Source organism: Coccinella septempunctata, chromosome X (genome assembly GCF_907165205.1).
Source record: "Coccinella septempunctata chromosome X, icCocSept1.1, whole genome shotgun sequence".
Lineage (NCBI taxonomy): Eukaryota > Metazoa > Arthropoda > Insecta > Coleoptera > Coccinellidae > Coccinella > Coccinella septempunctata.
In genome coordinates this window covers 5,354,484-5,372,754 of record NC_058198.1, presented here as the reverse complement: position 1 = coordinate 5,372,754, position 18,271 = coordinate 5,354,484, and the positions used below count along the sequence as shown (strand labels likewise).

The 18,271-nt window shown below is 34.7% G+C and overlaps 1 protein-coding gene across 2 annotated transcripts in view; it reads left to right on the top strand.

Annotated features, from left to right (window-relative positions):
- LOC123322124 (syndecan) overlaps positions 1-16,437 on the top strand; it is a 53,485-nt gene extending 37,048 nt beyond the window's left edge. The window contains exons 2-5 of one of the 2 annotated variants that reach the window (XM_044909968.1): positions 11,340-11,496; positions 13,050-13,262; positions 14,170-14,313; positions 15,695-16,437. In XM_044909968.1, coding sequence (XP_044765903.1) covers positions 11,340-11,496; positions 13,050-13,262; positions 14,170-14,313; positions 15,695-15,759 — 579 coding nt within the window. In that variant the 3' untranslated portion in view covers positions 15,760-16,437. Of the gene's footprint in view, positions 1-11,339; positions 11,497-13,049; positions 13,263-14,169 lie in introns of both variants that reach the window. The other variant, XM_044909970.1, reaches the window with a different exon arrangement.
- The last annotated feature ends 1,834 nt before the right edge of the window (positions 16,438-18,271 follow it).

The following is an 18,271-nucleotide window of genomic DNA, read 5'->3' as shown; positions in this document are numbered from 1 at the left end:
AGGTTTCTGTGAAATAGTGATGTCATTGTGGTGGTCTGTTTTTCAAGAACCACTAGATATTTTAAGAAACGTTCGTTTTTCTTATAGTCCTACAGTAAACAAAATGCACGATATTTATTCCTGTGAATATGAAGAGTAAAACTTAATTTTTCTAGTGGACCTTTGTTTCTGTAAAATATTTGTGTGAGATTCGTCGTCTGCTTACATAAAAACTTCTTGCTAATACCGTTGTCGAATATTAACTTTTCTTCTACCTCATTTTCGAAATTTTTCGGAAATACAAACCAAAATAGACAAAGTCTTGCTCGAAAATTGGGAAATGTGAAGATGAAAACATGTACTTCAGTTTGGTCTTCATTCTATTGGAACATCTTGTGATAAACTCCAACTTACTATCCATTCTATTATGCATGGGGACATCGTGAAGACTACCAAGGTCCGGAATTCGTACATCATTTACTAGCTGTTCATTTTGCACTTTTTCCCTTTCGTTTCGACTGAATTTTACGTGATGGCCTTATTCCATGACCAACAGGCATTATTTCACACGAACTGGGAAACATCTGGGGGCCAATTTTATCACTTTTCGACTCGTCGACTTAGAAACGCAAAGATGAAAATTTCAATGAACTTTGGCATGGATGTTTTATTGAAGTTGTTTCGAAACAAATGGCCTCCTATGGAATTCCCGTTCTTCCATATTATTTTCTGAGCTATATTTCCTCTTTCACGAAACTAATATGAAACTTCCACGGAAAACAATTATTACCGAACATTTTCGGTTAGGCGTGCTGGGGAAATTAAGGAAAATTCCCAGGAGGATATTGCCAGAGAGAAGTCGTACAATAATCGGAACCCCCGTTAAAAGGCTTCTCGGGAGTTTTTCTTGCTAATGATGCTACTAAATGCCGATTCTTCTTCATTTATTTCGCCTGCGGTTCTGGATTAGGGAAAATAATATTTTTGTTGCCATATTGGGAGTAATACTTTAAAGAGTGGGAGAGTCGAAGGTTAAAAAACACCATACTAGATGACGCATGGAACAGAACACCCAGTATTTATGAACTTGTTAGAAGAATTTCCAGGAATACATTGGTTCAAGTCGAAAAAATGTCCCTATTTGTTACAACCTGTATCCAGACCTTGCCAGGAAGTTCGTTTTTCGACCGAGTCAGAATTGTTGGATACCTTATTGCGTTGGAATATTTTTGAAGACGAATGTCCTCGGATGGCTGAGAATTTCTTGTAAGCGATACCGAAGTCCTTCAACTCTTCGCACAAGGTACCATAAATCTTTTTAGCACGGTCTTTCTCGGAAACCGTCTGCCTTGTCGTCTGTAGAAGAAAGGTTTCGAAGATGTGCCGGACAAAGCCTAAAATCGGGACGTCATAATTGTGGGGTAATCAAAAAATACTGCTACGGGCGCTGGTCGACACGACAAAGTGGAATTTGCGCCAAGAAAGCTACTGACTGAAGGGAGAGACTCGACCTGCACTTAAATTTCATACGATACCCTGGTTTTGAGATGAATTGACGGGCATTTGCCTGTGAATCCTACAAAAGAAAGTGTTTCTTTTGACCTTAAGAATCTACTGTTAAAATATTTGTACGAGTCAAAGACTCATCCTGTATGAATCATAATTCAATGTGTTCCAATGAACAAAATATGTGTTTCGTTCCGGTATGAGGCACCTAGAAGACAAGACCCTGTATATCGAACATCTCGGGTTAATTTAAAGTGGCGAATCGCGTTCGCCAGTAAATTGGAAAATCACCTTCAAAGGGCGAATTAAAAACTTGGCTTCATCTGCTTCTAGAAACTAGTCGTTTGGTAAATGAAACACGTGCGCGAGGTTTTTTATTTACGCTGTGTAAGAGTTCCTCTAGTTAATTCTACGAGACCAAAGGATGTGATGGCGTTACTTCATTTTGTTTTTATGCTCTGACCTCATTCGGTCACTTATAATGGAGTTTCTGTTGAAGGTAATGGCGAATTACTCAGATAATGCGTCACTTTTCACCGAATGAAACTCGATATGTTTTTCATTTTTCGAAATCTAAGGTTCAGTGCTAAAAATTGTGGTAAAATCATTTAACATAGCCTAAAAGCCAATACAACCTCCGAAAGTGTTGAGATTCGAATTATTACTGTAACTCTAATAAAAGCTTAATGCACTCCTTCGGTATTAATTCGAATTTTTTTTTTCAGGTAATTGAACCCCCGCCAGTGAATACGAATTAATGAAGATCGATTGGTTGGAATCTTCGAGGATGCAACGTACCACAAAGTTAGAATAATATTTTCCCTGATTGAGGGAAAATTCAAATTATGACCTGATAAAAAGGCTCTGCCGTTTTATGAAGAGCATAAGCTCGCTTTTTTGTCGCTGTTTTTTATGCTGAGGAAAGTAATTGGATTCATGGCCCTCAGCTCATCGAGATTTTAATTATCGGCGGAAGATTCTCCATTTTTCCCAAAGTAGATAGACTGAAAACTTCAATTTTAACAGACTAACAAGAGGGTGAGGAAAATTAAGTTGCAGAATCTTTTATTTTTATCATTTCTATTCGCGAGTCATATCTGCGTTTTCGAATTGAGAACTTGTCCTTTTCAGACTTTCGGTTGAGATTTATTGTTTACGCTGAAATGGAAATGGTGTTGAAACTTTGGGGTGGAGAAGATTCAGAAAGTGACGGAATATTAATTTCTTCAAGGTAAGACTCGAGCTTATATGTGTTACGCGTGAACCTCAATTGTTCGGTTGACAAAGAATTCTTGAAAATTCACAAAATTGGTACATGTCTCGAAATTAATGTTATTTAGGTTATAACGATTTCAAAATCGATTTTTGTGAAACCATCATGAATAAAAACGATGATACGATCAATGTCAGACAGAAACTGTCAGTACGACTGTTCAGTGTGAATCTTCTGGAATCTAGAAGCGAACAACGATTATTTAGAAATGAATACGTGGAATTTCGAATTGTAGATTTGTGTAGTCTTACCGTTTTACGGCGTATTCGATAACTGGCGTGTAAATGATGGGGGAAAATATGGGAAATTCTCTAGCAGCTCGTCGAAGCCGCAGTTACATGGGAGGAAACACAGATATCATTTCCTTCACCCTGACAATAGCAGCACCCGTCAGAGGCTCTGCCATTGTTGAAACAATCGGAAACTTTATGTTGCGTTATCACCATTCTCACCCTCTTCAGCTTTACGTCGTTTTCAGCTATACCATCCGCGAGGGTTAGTTCGAAAATTCAGTTTTACAATAGGCACTTTGTCAGTGGCGCTTGTTTTCTGTCATCTGGAAACGCCATCGGATTCGACAGGAAGATATGAGTGTTACTTCTGTTATTCAATCCCTGCGTCTAGTCGGTGTTCATAGCTGCCCCATTGAATTTGGGAATCCTGGAAAGATTATTCCTTCTCGAGAGAGGTAAAATTTTTTCGAAATCTAATGGATCTACGAGGGATCTTAGTCTGTATTGAATTCTAGCATAAACAAAGCAATAATATACATTTGCGAGGCTTTTGTCGTGATTGTTTAAAACCGATTAAGCATAATTATGTGAGAATACATCATAACAACGTTTAATCATTTATTGATTGATGTTCGTTTATCATTATTTCATTACAGCACACAATATCCATTTGTACGAACGAAATAAAGTTCAATCTCACCAGGAATCCCAAAATGAAACTTGTTATAGGAATGGCGTGTTGAGTATCACCAATACGTGATAGAAGTGATTATTTATTAATATTTATTGATAAAAAGAGCTTTCATATCGAAAAAACAAACAAAAATAACCTGGCAAATCATTCCCTTTAAGCAATAGTATCATCGATTCACTCAAAGTTGGTTAGTCGTTATCAGATTAATTTTTTTTCATACTGAGGAAGAAAGATTCTTTAGGCTTTTATTGTCGTCATCATTTCTTAATATATGGAAAAGTACCTTTCGGGGGTTGAAAGGTATTTCGATATATCCATAATGATTCATAAATTTCCGTCAATTTATTTTTATAGGGGAACGAATATAGTTTACGATGAAACGAATGGACGTGTTTCGGGATTCTCAATCTCAAGAATGAGTTACCATTGGTAACCGTTGGAATCAAATTTCCCCGGCGCATCCCCATAATATTTTAATCGAGAAATGAGTTATGAACGGATGCCTGTGAAGCTCTACCCCGAGTTATAATTCGAAACTGGTAAGAAAAAAAAACGCCGCAGTCATATTGAGCCTCCCTCGGGATTACTTCCACGGCTCGAAAATCGTCCAGCAAATTAAAATTCGTTTTTTCCCCATTGTTAAACCATCTGTTACGCTAACGGTTGATCTTGGAGCAGAAGACGTTCTCCCAAGAACTGGCGCAAGAAATTGCCGTGGAATTTGGTTGCGGGGCCCTTCGTTGATTATGGCCACCACACACAAAGAACTTTTTATATTCCTACGAAAATATACTCGTGTATCCATCTTCACGGGGCGCTGTCACGTTAAAGTCGATCTTCCCGGAATGTTTATAAAAGTAAATTGACTCTCAAAGCGGGACCCTAATAAGCCAAGAAGTTGATTTAACTGCTCAGGTTTTATTTATGAAATCGTCACTTTGGGACAGATGTTATAGTCTAATAAGATGTAACTCATTTTACTTGAATTATTAGTCCGTTTGGTTGCTTGTAATGCCCGTAGATCAATCTTCGTGGGAACTATAAACAAATTGATTATCAAGGGATTAAGGTTCGTAGATCGCATTACAGGAGGTTTATATTTTTGTCATGAAAGATTAAGCCTTTAGAGCTAACCGTTTTCGAATTGGATAAAATTTGACACAAAACTACGTTATTTCCAGATATTATTATATTTCAGAGTAATAATGAAATAATCTATACAGTGCAAGCCAGAATTTCAGAATAAAATTTATATATACTGAGATAGGTGTGTACATGATCTTTTTCTTGAAAGTTTAATGATAGATATGTTCGTCTTTCAAGAATATTAAGCAAGATGAACCAAAATTAACGACCAATTTTTCTGAATAGTGCTAGGGGTGAAAGAATATCAATAAATACATAAGTATGAAGTGTTTGCCTAAAAAACTTTTTACTGAGGGTACTACAATATTCAGAGAGGACTTTTGATAATCGGTTTTCCTGAATAATGAAAGGTTAGATCAGGAATCAGCATCAGTGTTATCTTTGACAAGAAAAGCTTCATAGAATATGATTTCGATACGTATTTTCTGAGGAAACTTATGAAAAAATTTCGTTCAAAAAATGTTTTAGATAGATATGAATTATTTACAGAACAGCTTGTATGAATAATGAACTTAAAACAGATTATGCTTATCAATAGGCGCTTTCTGAGAGTAACACCCTCAGTAAAAGATTCTAACATGAGTTTATTTGAAGATAACTACATATTTCTTGATCTTTATAAACCCCAGCACTATTTAGAAGCACTTATGGACAATTTTATTTACATGTTGTACTCTTTTATATTTATACACCTATCTCTCGACCTTAATTACCTGAATTCGGTTTCAAAAGATATATCTAGAGAAACTTTTTTCAAGAAAAAGCTGGGAAGAATAGTTGTTCCACAGATATTCGCGATTTTTTCAAAAATTCCTGCAATGAACCATTATTAGGTATATTCTTCACCTATATTTTGACGATCAAAAGCTACTAAAGAATTTCTATTAAAAAATTCTTTAAAAATCATGCGCTTTATTACGAAGGTGACTTGCATCATGTAAACACCACCCTTCAGCGATTTTTGTGATTATGTTTCTGAAAATGTTACGACGTGGCTTCCGCCAATAAGGCGATATAATTCTTGTTCACTCTCACATAAAGTTAGAGTGATTTCCAAACGATTTGCATAATTTATTCCCGGTTCATGAGTTGTTTATGCCGTTGGGGAGGAATTATTATTTTATGTATTATAACATTATCAAACTGCGATTGTTTAGTGGTTCAGAAACATGAAACACGTGTAACTCAGTTGACGAACAGAAAGGATTTTCCGCGAGATATTTGAATGAGAGATAAAACGTTTCGTCCTCATTTAAATTTTTATTGAGAAAGAGCTTAGAAGTGAAAATTCATAACAATTTTCGAGAAAAACGTAAGCTCCTTCTCAATCAAAATTTGAATGCGAGGACGAAACGTTTTATCTCTTGAAATTCGTGATATTTTCCCCAATTTCAACAGGAGGAAATAATGAAGAAAATTACTTTTCCGATCGTGCACCTTGCATATACATGTCACTTGATCTTTTCGCTATAATATTCGAGAGCAGAATGTTGGCTGCGAGTTTCCCTGAAGAATGTTCGTCCTGCGATTGGCAAGTTCGACCCTGTTTCTTCTGGAAGGAAAATATGGTTGCCGGGATGCTGCAGAGAACGCGCAGACAATTTTATTGATCAGAATTCCGACCCGCTTTAGCTGCCATTTCTACCTTTGCAGTAGTCCAACAATCACCCCGTTACCTTGCAAAACGTATTGCGGAGACCAAGACACATTCGCCCCTGTTTAATATAATAATAATAATAAAATTTTTCCGTCTCGCAAGTGAGTAAAACGATGATTACTAAAGAATTTCTTTTAATTGTAACATATTCGCACTGAATTTTCACCGATCGATTGTTAAATTTTAACCTCACTCTTTTGATTTAGCTCGTCGTTTTGCATGATATGCAGGGTTAATTTCGTATCGATGTACCTCAGATGCTTTTGTGGCGTTCTTGAAGCACCCCGAAAGTTTTTCTGTAGAATTTTTTTGGTCGCAGTGTGCGATCGCTAACGCACTGTTGTCAGTAGGTCACTGTGTTAATTCATGCTTCTAGAATGTCAATACTCATGCTATTATTGTGCAGTCTATAAGGAATGTCGTTAGTCTGGAATCTTAGTGTGACACATCATGAGAGATCGGATAATGAATTAGAGATTATTAGACCATTATAGGTCTGGAAAATGAAACGCTTGTTCTGCTCCCGATAGTAGAAATAAAGGTCATGCATATTAAGTGTTTCCCAGGAATATTTTCATCTAATTCTATACGTAATTTTCTTCGTTCACGGGGTGAAGTTTGCCACTTCAATGAAATCGATATGAATTTATCGACATAAACAACATCTTAGGGCATCTTCCTTCAAAAATTCTATCGATATTCTCATACTACATATTTTGTACGACCTAATCCATCACTTATATGCCCAACAATGTTTTCTCCAGTTCAGTTTGAATCATCGTAAGTGTTAAAAAAACACAAGCATTCATTCTTTTTGATTTTGAATAAATATTTTATTCATTATTGAGGCACCAAACAAGAAATTCTGTAAATTAAAACGATTGCAAAGATTCAGTTGAACATATTAATTTTCTCTTAACTGATACCAGCGCCAGTGAACGTTAAATCATAGATGTCTTCTTGGATTTTTTGTTTTGTTATAAAATATTTTTCAATTTATCAGTTGCATAAAGCTATTTCACAAAAAGGGATGATCACGACTGAGAAATGTTCGAATTGGTTCAAATACTTCCATATTGCTGTAAAATACATTCGAAATTTTCCTCTTATATTGTCAATAGATACTTCTTCCGAAAACAGAATGATTCAATACATCTTCCAAGATTTTCCTCAGAAACTTCTCGGTTGAATCTACTACAGAACTGTAGTGACAACCAACAATACCAATTTTTTTCATTCAGATGGGACGTGTATACTTTCAAATGCTCTACCTTAAACTATATTTATGCGGGAGGAAGAAATATCCAGCTGCCAGAATTCACGTGGGATCCGCTGGAATATTTCCACTCGAATATTTCCCAAAGACTGCTTTATTTGATACAAATACCTGAGAAGTTCAATAAAACCCAAGCCTTTCGTCGATTCCCTGAAGTGTTTATAAACTGATAGCAATGTAAATATTATGAAAACATCTTCTGATATGATATGATGAACCAATTTCACGCGAATCAATGTTGTTTCCCCACTATTTTCTGATGACGATGATTTTTTTTTCACATTCAAGGAAAATTTCACGAAGCAAATCTTGTCGTTTTGAAATCCCACAACCATAATCTACATTATACTTGTCTATTGATTTTTATTACTTGATTCATCTGTCGGTACCTCGAGGTAAATCAATCCAGTGCATTTAGAAGAAAGGGTAATGAAAAGACTTTGAAAGAAAAATGAGAAAAAACATGATCTATAAAATATTATAAATCAAAGTAAATTGCAATTTACTTTGGTACAGTTTCCTACTTCAGCAAATAATAAAACTAAGAGTAATATAGATATAACATGTACGTTATAAGATATATCAAATCTACATATTAGTTTTTCCCTGTCTGCAATACCCTATACGGTTATAACATTCAAGTTATATTTATTATTACCGGCGTTATTACCCTGTCAGATTAATAATGCCGTTTTCGCAAATTGGATATATTCTCGACAAATTTTCGAAAAAGGCTATTAGATATGGTGGGCTATCCTTGCATTTCTTTATAGTCAGTTTCAGAATTCAAACTTTCTAAGGAACTATTTATTAAGCTCGGTAATTAAAGGTGCTAAAGACTTGAAGGATTTTACGAATGTCTGCCCCTAATATGAAACCTTCAAACTCCTTTCATTCTGTGCAACCTAACTGATGAAGAAGATCATTTTCCGTAAATGCCTCGAGATACCGATGTTATTAATCAGGAGTTTTTTCGTCGAATTTCCGTCTACTGGCTTCATTGCAGATGACAGATTTTCCAAAGAAAACACTTTAGGTATACATTGAGCTGATTATCTGCTTCAGTGAATTCAAATCGTCAGAAATGAAGATTAATCTCTTAATCAATAAAAGATATTCCATTCACTGTGATGAAGAGTAGGACGCTTTGAGAACAAAATTTGGGGGTTCAAGGGTATCTTGGATATTGATCTGCCGCAGTTATACAGCAATTTCCCAATTAGCCTGACAGGCTTAGGTGTGGCACAACCATAAGAAATTGAATGGGCGAGGGAGTATTTTTTCGCCAAATAATATTTTATCTTCGACGTGTTCAGTATAGAGTTCCAAGAAATTACTATCATGCCATCCAGGCTATATGGGAAGTTGATTATCGTGGCTTTATACCATAAAATTTCTGCACCTATTGAAAATTCACTGAAGAAAGATATTTCAACAATATTCTCTCAGAAAAAATGAAGAATTATTATTCCAATCTTCCATTTCTGGCACCTAGTTTTTCGAATCATTCTTATAATATGTGATCGCAGTTTTTATAAGAAGTGTACTGGTGAATTGAAAATTTCCGTTTTCCAAACGCCGGAACAAGAGTAGGAAGCGTTTTATTGATCAGATAATTCACTTCTGCGAAAATGGAGTAGTCATTGAGAGAAAAAATCCCATTTGGTCTTCGACTTGAACAGGTTTTCGTCTGGCCTAAATTCCACTCTTACCTCGTCGATGAACGACCTCAGAGAAGAAAGAATTCCTACGCGTTCAATCTCAACGTACGTCGGTCCATCTAGACTCTGAACGGAGAAAAAATATCATCATACACTTGGCGCCACATACATCTATTCCGATGTTGAATTCATCAGGCAGAAAATTACATTATTCTTGTGATCTTCATACTCGGAAATTTTTGTCGTATTGAAATTCTTGAGAATTGCTGTATGTTAGTGTTGATCTCATTCAGAATTTATAACTAGAACAGTAATAAATTCAGACATTAATTCTTATCGACTAACAGCATCAGCATAGAAGAAGTAGGTGATGATTATAGGGGAAAAATTGGGGTTTAAAATGAGATATGTTATTCAATGAAAAAAACGACGATCCTGTGTCCCACATATGTAATTTATTAAATGAAAAATATCAACTGCACAATGGGCAAACGATTAGTGATCGGGTATAATCGGGAAACTTTTCTGATAAGATATCGAATGATGCATAGAGATCTTCCAGAGAGATCTATTATTATTTCTCATAAGTTTTCAAACTCTTTACATTCACTGATATGAATGTCAACAAATAATATCTCAGATTATCCTTAATTTTTCGTCATAACATAAGGGATATATGTTTGTCCTTCCACTGTGTAATCGGTGGAAGTCTCTGTTTCACAAGTTAGTTTATGGAATTACCCATCACATTTCCATTCATCATTAGAAAAGTATATTTCATTGACCTAGACTTCCGGTGTTGGATATCACTCTGTGAATATCAACTTTTCTATTTCCCAAATATTGTTTGTCCATTTTCGTCGTCTCCTACTTCACTGTGACATACTCAGTGATATAAAGGCAAGAAGACGTAACACAATAATTTAAGTACTTTTAGATGATGATATTGTAGGGCTAGGTCTACTTGGTAACGTGTCAATCGCTGGTCAATCAAACATAAAATGTAAACATGATACATCTGTATGAATTTTGATGTCATTTGCTGATTAGGATCTGAGCACATCCACGTTATCTATGTCGTCTTGATCATAATCATAATTACGAACTTTTATGATTATGGGTGCCCAAAAATTCGAACGTTGCATAAATGCTCCAGGTGGCATTCGCAGGTTCGATTATAATAGTGACGATGATGCATAGACAGTTGTTATTCATGAAACAATCCAGCTCGAACGTTGTTGTATGTTGACCGTACTCGGAAAGGTAGTTAATTTTCAGTATGTGATATATTTGAGATTTCCTACACGTCCCCTTGCAGATGTCGTTAAATTGATTCTTGAAAATAGACTTTTATTGCCTGGCGTTGTACACCGCATACTATCCTATTATTTCAGTTTGCAACATATTCAATAAGAACAACCTTTACAGTCGGCAGAAACTTGATTGATTTAGAGGTCGTGATTGGGATTGCTTCTATATATAGAAGTTTGTAAAACAGGGTTATTATTTACACATTATTCAATGTTTATTTTCGTACATATTATTTCTCTGTTAGAGACACTATTTCTGCTTGAAGTTCAATGTACCCTTTGGTAACTCACAGTCTAGGAGTGAATCCAGAACTGGCCAACCCATTGTGACTCTAAACACGGAAACATTCCTCAGAGAATATTCATAAAAGAAATAGGAAAGGATAACAATATTTGTTCACATCTCGAGCAATTGAGCTCATGGAATCGAGAACAGAAAAAATTATTCTTTTCGAATGTAGAAAGAATTATCGATGATTTGTTTTCTACTGATTTCGAATCCGGTTTGTTCGGTGGATGAATGGTTTTAAGGGACAAATTGAAAAGAGCACTTTTCGCATATCTCACTAAACATCTGATCTAATTTCAAACTACTTCCTTGCAGACCAATCCTCAGCACAATAGTGATATTGGCTTCAACGATGATGCAGGAATCGAGGGAAGTGGGAATGACGGTGAGGTGACCCATGACTTGGAGTCCAGTGGGTCTGGTTTTGGGCCTGATGATGAAGACACGCCAATAGAGCCACACATAACTCCAAGTAAGTTTAATCGAAATCATTGCAGTACCTATATCTACGTCCGGTTGAATTTGAATTTAATGAAATCATTTCCATTTTCGTCGAGGTGCGAGTTGTGTTGCTCTGACGAGGTCCAACATGACCGCAACCATGGTCCACCTCGATGAGATGTACTTTCGATTTAGATCGTATAATTTGTTGATTTTTTCACCAATGGCTACATATCATAATTAAATTCGATTTTCAATAATTTCTAGAGGTAGAAGCATGATGTCTCTCAGACATGTCTAAAAATAATGTGTTTCTGGATTTCATCGAATGAAACATGTAACATTTCTGCAATTATTTTACATCATTCGTTATGTTTCCATGAATAAATCGTTAATCACCCCTTAGGAAAAGAATAACTTTATTTATATTTATTCAAACAATATTATCTCAAACCACTGATATTTAAATGAAATATTGGTCTATAATTTCTCATCGGCAATCATTCTAACAACCCAACCAATATTCAGTCTCCATTTTTCAGCTGACAATTTCCCTAGTTCTCCTTTGAATTGTCTTGAGAAGAATATTACTTGAAATTTTCTATAAAAAGGTCCCTAAAGTTTTGGTTTACGATTTCAAAGTAATATACGCTGCGATGAAAATACGTTGACTTGATGTGGCCCATATTCGACGAAACTCCATAATTACACTAAATCAATCGAATTACATGATTTTCATTATTACAATGGCTTCTTAAGTTGGGTCAAGGTAACTACCTTCGTATCTGAAATATTATATCGAAAGTTTTCATAGTACCTTCAGCAATTCGAAGATTAGTTATCACATCGACAACGAAATTTTTAATTTCGAAAAAGTTACTATAATAAATTTAAAAAATGATTGTGCCATTTCGAAGTTACACACAGAAACTTTATGTTGAAAATATAGATTAGAAACCTCCTATCAGAAGTTTTCGACTTTTTTATATTAACTAAAAAATAAACCAAGAATACTTGATTGATCCTCATTGAAAATTTCAAGCTTAAACTCGCTCTCTTACAATATTTGGTTATTCGCATACTAGAATAAAACTAAAAAATTAAAATGTTTCTTGTCCGTCTTGACTGTAGGGTTTTTGCGAGAATATTAAAATAATAACAATTGGTGTTGATGGAGAGAATTTCAACTTTAGTTTCACTAATTGAATGGAACAAGAAAATCCAATTGTTTGCTCCCAAATTTTGAGTTTTCTACATTGTTCGGGAAGAATCGGATTTCACACGGAATATGCAGTTGATCGTGGTTTCATTAAATGCAATGAGTATCCTATCTTCTTCCGAAATGAGTAAATTATCAACCATCATTAATTCAATTCCTTCTGTAATTATCATAACAGAGGACACATAAAAACTTGTTAATAAAGCTTATCAATCCTCATTGTTCTCGGTGTAAGTACACCGGTTATACAGGAAACGAATCCAGATAAAATTATTTCCCTAGCTCATAATATTCCGATGGTTTGCCTTATTGCTGCCTGTTTAGTCGAAGCCCCAGTAAATGCAGTACCTATGTGTGTGTTGCAGGATTGAAGAACAACCCAGACACGAGAAAACCAATCGACACAATACCAACGAACACATTGGATACCCCTGAAGTCAGGAATCCACCGCACGAGACCAACATTAACAAGAACAATATCAATAATAATGATAATATAAATCCTCCTGACGAAGAGACCGAAGTCAAGAGTATGGACCCAAGAACGTCGTTCTTCGCCCAACCTGGCATATTGGCAGGTGAGTACCTCCGTTTTATATTATCTGTTTGTTAGGTTACTTGTTTTTTCGTTACGCGTTTTTTTTTTGTAGTGTAGTAGAAATTGGCAATAGTTGAAATTTTTTTTCTATTTTCCTATTCTCAATATGCTAAGGTTTCCGCTGAATACGATTCAAATCATTGTTCTTCGAATTGGAAGGTGATATCAGGATGAACACTTTTCTGCTTTTTATTCTCGAAAATTAATAATAAAACAATTTCTTTGTATTACACATCTTCATAAAAATTAAGCAATCTGATGCAACTCAACAATTCAAGCAGTTTAAAAATGGAATGTCAAAAGGTATTCATCATCGTGTGTCAAGAAGAAGTAAAACGAAGACAAATAAGAAAAAATTACTTTTTTATTCGAGAAAAAAAAATTATAAACAAATACCTCTTGTCGTTCCATTTTCGAATTGCCTGAATTATTTCATTGAGCTGAATTAGATTTTATCGTTTTCGGATTAGTTGTATGTATTTCTTAAATACAACACTTCTAGTATTAAATCTCGAAATTTCATCCACCTCCCTGAAACCGTTCGGTCTTTACGAATTTTTAACTGACCTCAGCTAGTGAAATCCGGAAAATAAATATAAGTTATCGTTATCTTCTTTGCTGTAGGTAAGAAAATGTGACGAATGCAAATGATTCATCTCATTTTGTTGATGACCCAACAAATAATTTCATCACACATGCAATCACATCCACGCTAGATGTTTAAGATAAATTTTCTCTTCATTGAATTGGTGACTCCAAAATATATATTTTTTTCGAGTTCCTACAACGGTTGAGTGTTTCGTTTGGGTTTAAATTTTCAAGTTTTGCTTTTCGAAATTTTCATCGAATGATTGCCCGATAATAATATTTTGTGATTTTTTCCACAGCCGTTATTGGTGGAGCAGTTGTTGGACTGCTGTGTGCAATTCTAGTGGTGATGTTCATCGTCTACAGGATGCGCAAAAAAGATGAAGGGTCCTATTCTTTGGGCGAGCCAAAGCCATCTCCGAACGCGAATACTTACAACAGAGGTAATGAGAAGGAGTTCTACGCCTGAAAATAGTGTTAAATGAAATGGATTTAACTTGAAGATCTGAAGTGAAGTTAGACAGTTGGACGAGCTAAATAGACTGAATCTCTGCTTTTAGTGCTGCTTCGTTGTCAAAGTATCTCGAGATACGAAAATTCAAAACGCACATATTGAATAATGAAATCAGATAAATGTAGACGGAATTTCGAGAAAAATATCAATACCAACTTTTTTTCCCATTATTATTAATAACTAGTAATTTTTATATTTATAGAAGTTTGAAAGATTCGGTCTAAAATGAAATGCCAAACTGCCAACAGTGTTGAGTGACATATTGTGCAAAAATAATAGTAAATAATCCATGTTCGGAATAATTTAGTTCATAGCCAACTCCGAATTATCCGGAGTCTGAGGTGTCCAACCTAAGTATTCTTTCTACTATAGCACTGACCATTCACTATGCAGCACAAGGTGTCAACTACCTTATTCAGAACCAAAATACTGCATTGGATTGAAGAAACTATTTTTAAGTCGTAGGATGGACTCCTTTATATGTGTACATATTTTGATGTATGAAACTGAAACAGCTAAATGTTTTTCGTCCATTTTTAATCTTTGAGTATATAGTATAATATTTTATTACGTTTCGATCATTTCTTTTATACCTTACTTCCCGACTGTAATTGATATTTTCCATACTATATACTCAAAAAATACTTAAAGGTACCTATTTATGATAAGTAATAAAATGAAAGTAATAATTGAAACAATTGAGAAAGTCACTAGGAGCAAAATTGTTTCGAAATAGACACTTCCATGATCTTTTCGGGCGTTACATTGGATTCCCAGGGGAGAACATTCACTCATATATTCTAGTCTTTCTAAAGTAATTTCATTATTTTTATGCACTTTCAAGGTACCTTTGCACCTAAACTTGTGGAAATTGGACATTCCAAAGAATTCTTCTATTTGTTTATTTTCAGGAGAACTCCATTTTATAACCTTTCAACAAATTCACATTGATTTATCGTCTACTTTTAATTATATAACAATAATGATGTGTTTTTATCAAATCTTTTTACATTTTCATATTTTTAGGGTAAATGTTTTCCCGAAGTAACGAACAGATGCTCTTAAGACTAGTGAAGTCCTTGACTATAAGCAGTCCTAGCTGACATATCTTAGTTTGTTGTATAGAAATGACAATTGACCAAGTGAATGTAGTTTGACAACTGTGTTGTCCCTAGCGTTATTTTCGCCTTTTATTAACGAATCTTACCAATCTTTCCACCAATATTTCGGGTTAAGAAACAATACCGTTGAAAAGATTGGCGAGACAGACTGTACAGAATTGATGCAATTTGTATTTCTTATCATTCCAGAAGGACATGAAGAAACAAAGAAACGTAAAAACCAGACACGGAAAGCCTTCAAATATGAATATTAAGCGATCAAGACGAATTAGTCACTCGTCGACTTTTTCTAAAAGCAGCATTCGTAATGGACGACGATGACACGTCGGTTGTGAAATTTAGTAGCAACAGGTTTTTCAAATCTGCGGGACCCGATATTTTTTATGTACATTTCACTTGTCGTATGAACATATCGTCTCTTATCATCATCAGTCGATTGTCATTTCCATTTTGTATTTAACTAAAATTCCAGATGCCATAATCAAGAAAATTTGCAGAACGGCTTTGAGGTTGATTCACATTCCCTTCAAATCGATATCAGTAAAACATCAAGATGGACCTTTTTTTTAAATTTTCTTCACTATGGATTCGCCGCGTGTTGAACCGTTTTAATCTGTAACTTTCCCGGAATTTTATTACTCTGCAGCTCGTACAGTATGGATATATGAAAGATGGAGAGCATTGCATTTTTGAGCTTTGTTTTCTATTACGTAAGTTATAGTTAATCAAATAATGGATCAATTAATTTTCTTATTTATTTAACATATTTTTCTTTTATTGGGACTATTTTTGTTGTATTTTAAATTATGAACAAATATATACTTACCATTCAAGTACCACTTTTTATTATGAATGTAGTTCTTCTCAGACTCAATTTGTATAGTATTAGAATGTAAAATCCGGTTGTAAATAAATAAACCCAATATAATTGACTAACTTTTCTGATGACCTTTCAACGGAGACATTTATTTACCCGGACTCACAAAATGAAATTTGTATTTTGAAATTTTTTTTCGGTGTTGAAGAAATTTTTTTCCTGGTGCTCCGGAAAACAATTACTAGGGCTCGTTAAGTGTGTTTTCTTGTGGTAATTTTTTTTCTAGCTCGTCGAACATATTTTTTCAGGCTCGAAAATAATGTTTCTACCTTTGCATCGTTTTTTCTTCAACTTAACTATAACCTCTAGTGGCTCCATATTCTTCAGATGAGTTTGGGAGACAGTCGGAACATGATTAGTTTACGATGCTTTCAAGTAGTCTAGAGTACGACCAGTGGGTAAGTTCACATTTGAGTGTAAATGAAAAAAAATATTTTTTCAGGGTATTTCTTGCTATCAAAATCATCCCATTCTGAATATATAGATTATTTATTTTTCCTGCTTATACTAGATATCGAATGGATTTTATATTACCCATTCTAGCCTATATATATATATATATATATCAGTTGGACAAATATTTATTCTCGAACTCGGAATTATCACCACATCCCCAATCGCTTTTTAACTTTCATTTAACATTTGTTTTTATTAGGTAGGAAGTTGCTCCCTTTTCATCAGATGTGATTGGTCGAGAGGCAGTAGAAACGTTAACGATGCTTCAAATAGTGGAGAGAGCGACCAGTCAAGAGGGTAAGTTTACATTTGAGAGTATATAAAAGAAAAATGTTGAAATCCAAATCATGTCGAATTCGTGTGAATTAATATCCGAAGAGATTTTTTCAAAATTTTTCCCGCCTAATTTTGTTCTCGAAATTCTTCGTGCTTTATATCGAGTCTGATTTTCTCAAAATTACCTCTCCATCGTCGACGATTTGATGTCGCATAGCATTGAGTAATACTCAATGCCTATAGCCAAAAATTAGTTGTACAGAATTTCACCAATCAGACTGATAGGTACTTAATCCATTTTGAGAAAATTGAATACTGGAAGAATGAAACTGGAAAAATTTTCCTCATCCGGATGAAATATTTCAGCATTTTCCCTTTGGGGTGCTTTTGTCCTAGTAATTACTTTTTCACTTCAATAACCACCTTATAAAATTTTTTTGAAATTGTGTTAACAATTTTGATATAGTCCATCCATTTACTGTATCTAAATGACCTCGTACATTTATTTCAGCTGCTCTACTTATAATTGAACAAAGGACATGCAGAACTAGAAATGGACCCTGATGTTCCAGAGGAAGTGCCCCAGCATTTCAAGCCATTCGTTGGACAAGGACATGCCCGAAATGATATCTACGGCAGTTGATTCAGCTATTTTAATTCGAGACCCTCTGAAAGACGGGTTAATAAATTCTGATTCTTGGGAAGGTCAAATGCTTTATGTTTTGAGAAAAAAAGTTGCAGAATCGGAATCAGCATGACATCGTTGATCTATGAACCCAATTTGAAAAAGATACGACACAAAAAAAATTTTCTTGCAAATTTTATCCTGATGTATAGTAAGGAAAAAAATTTCGATCAGAATTGAAAATTGAAGTTCTAGATATAGTAGAGTTAAATATATTTTCTGAATATTTTGAGGTCGCTGATTCCGATTCTGAACTCGTTTTCCAGAAATGAGAATTATTTTTGATGCTATGGCTCTTTCAATTCGAGACCATCTAAAGGAACTAAATTCTGACTCTTGCGGAGGTTTAAGATTACGTTTCGAGAAAAAAGTTGCAGAATCGGAATCAGCATGACATCGTTGATCTATGAACCCAATTTGAAAAAGATACGACACAAAAAAAATTTTCTTGCAAATTTTATCCTGATGTATA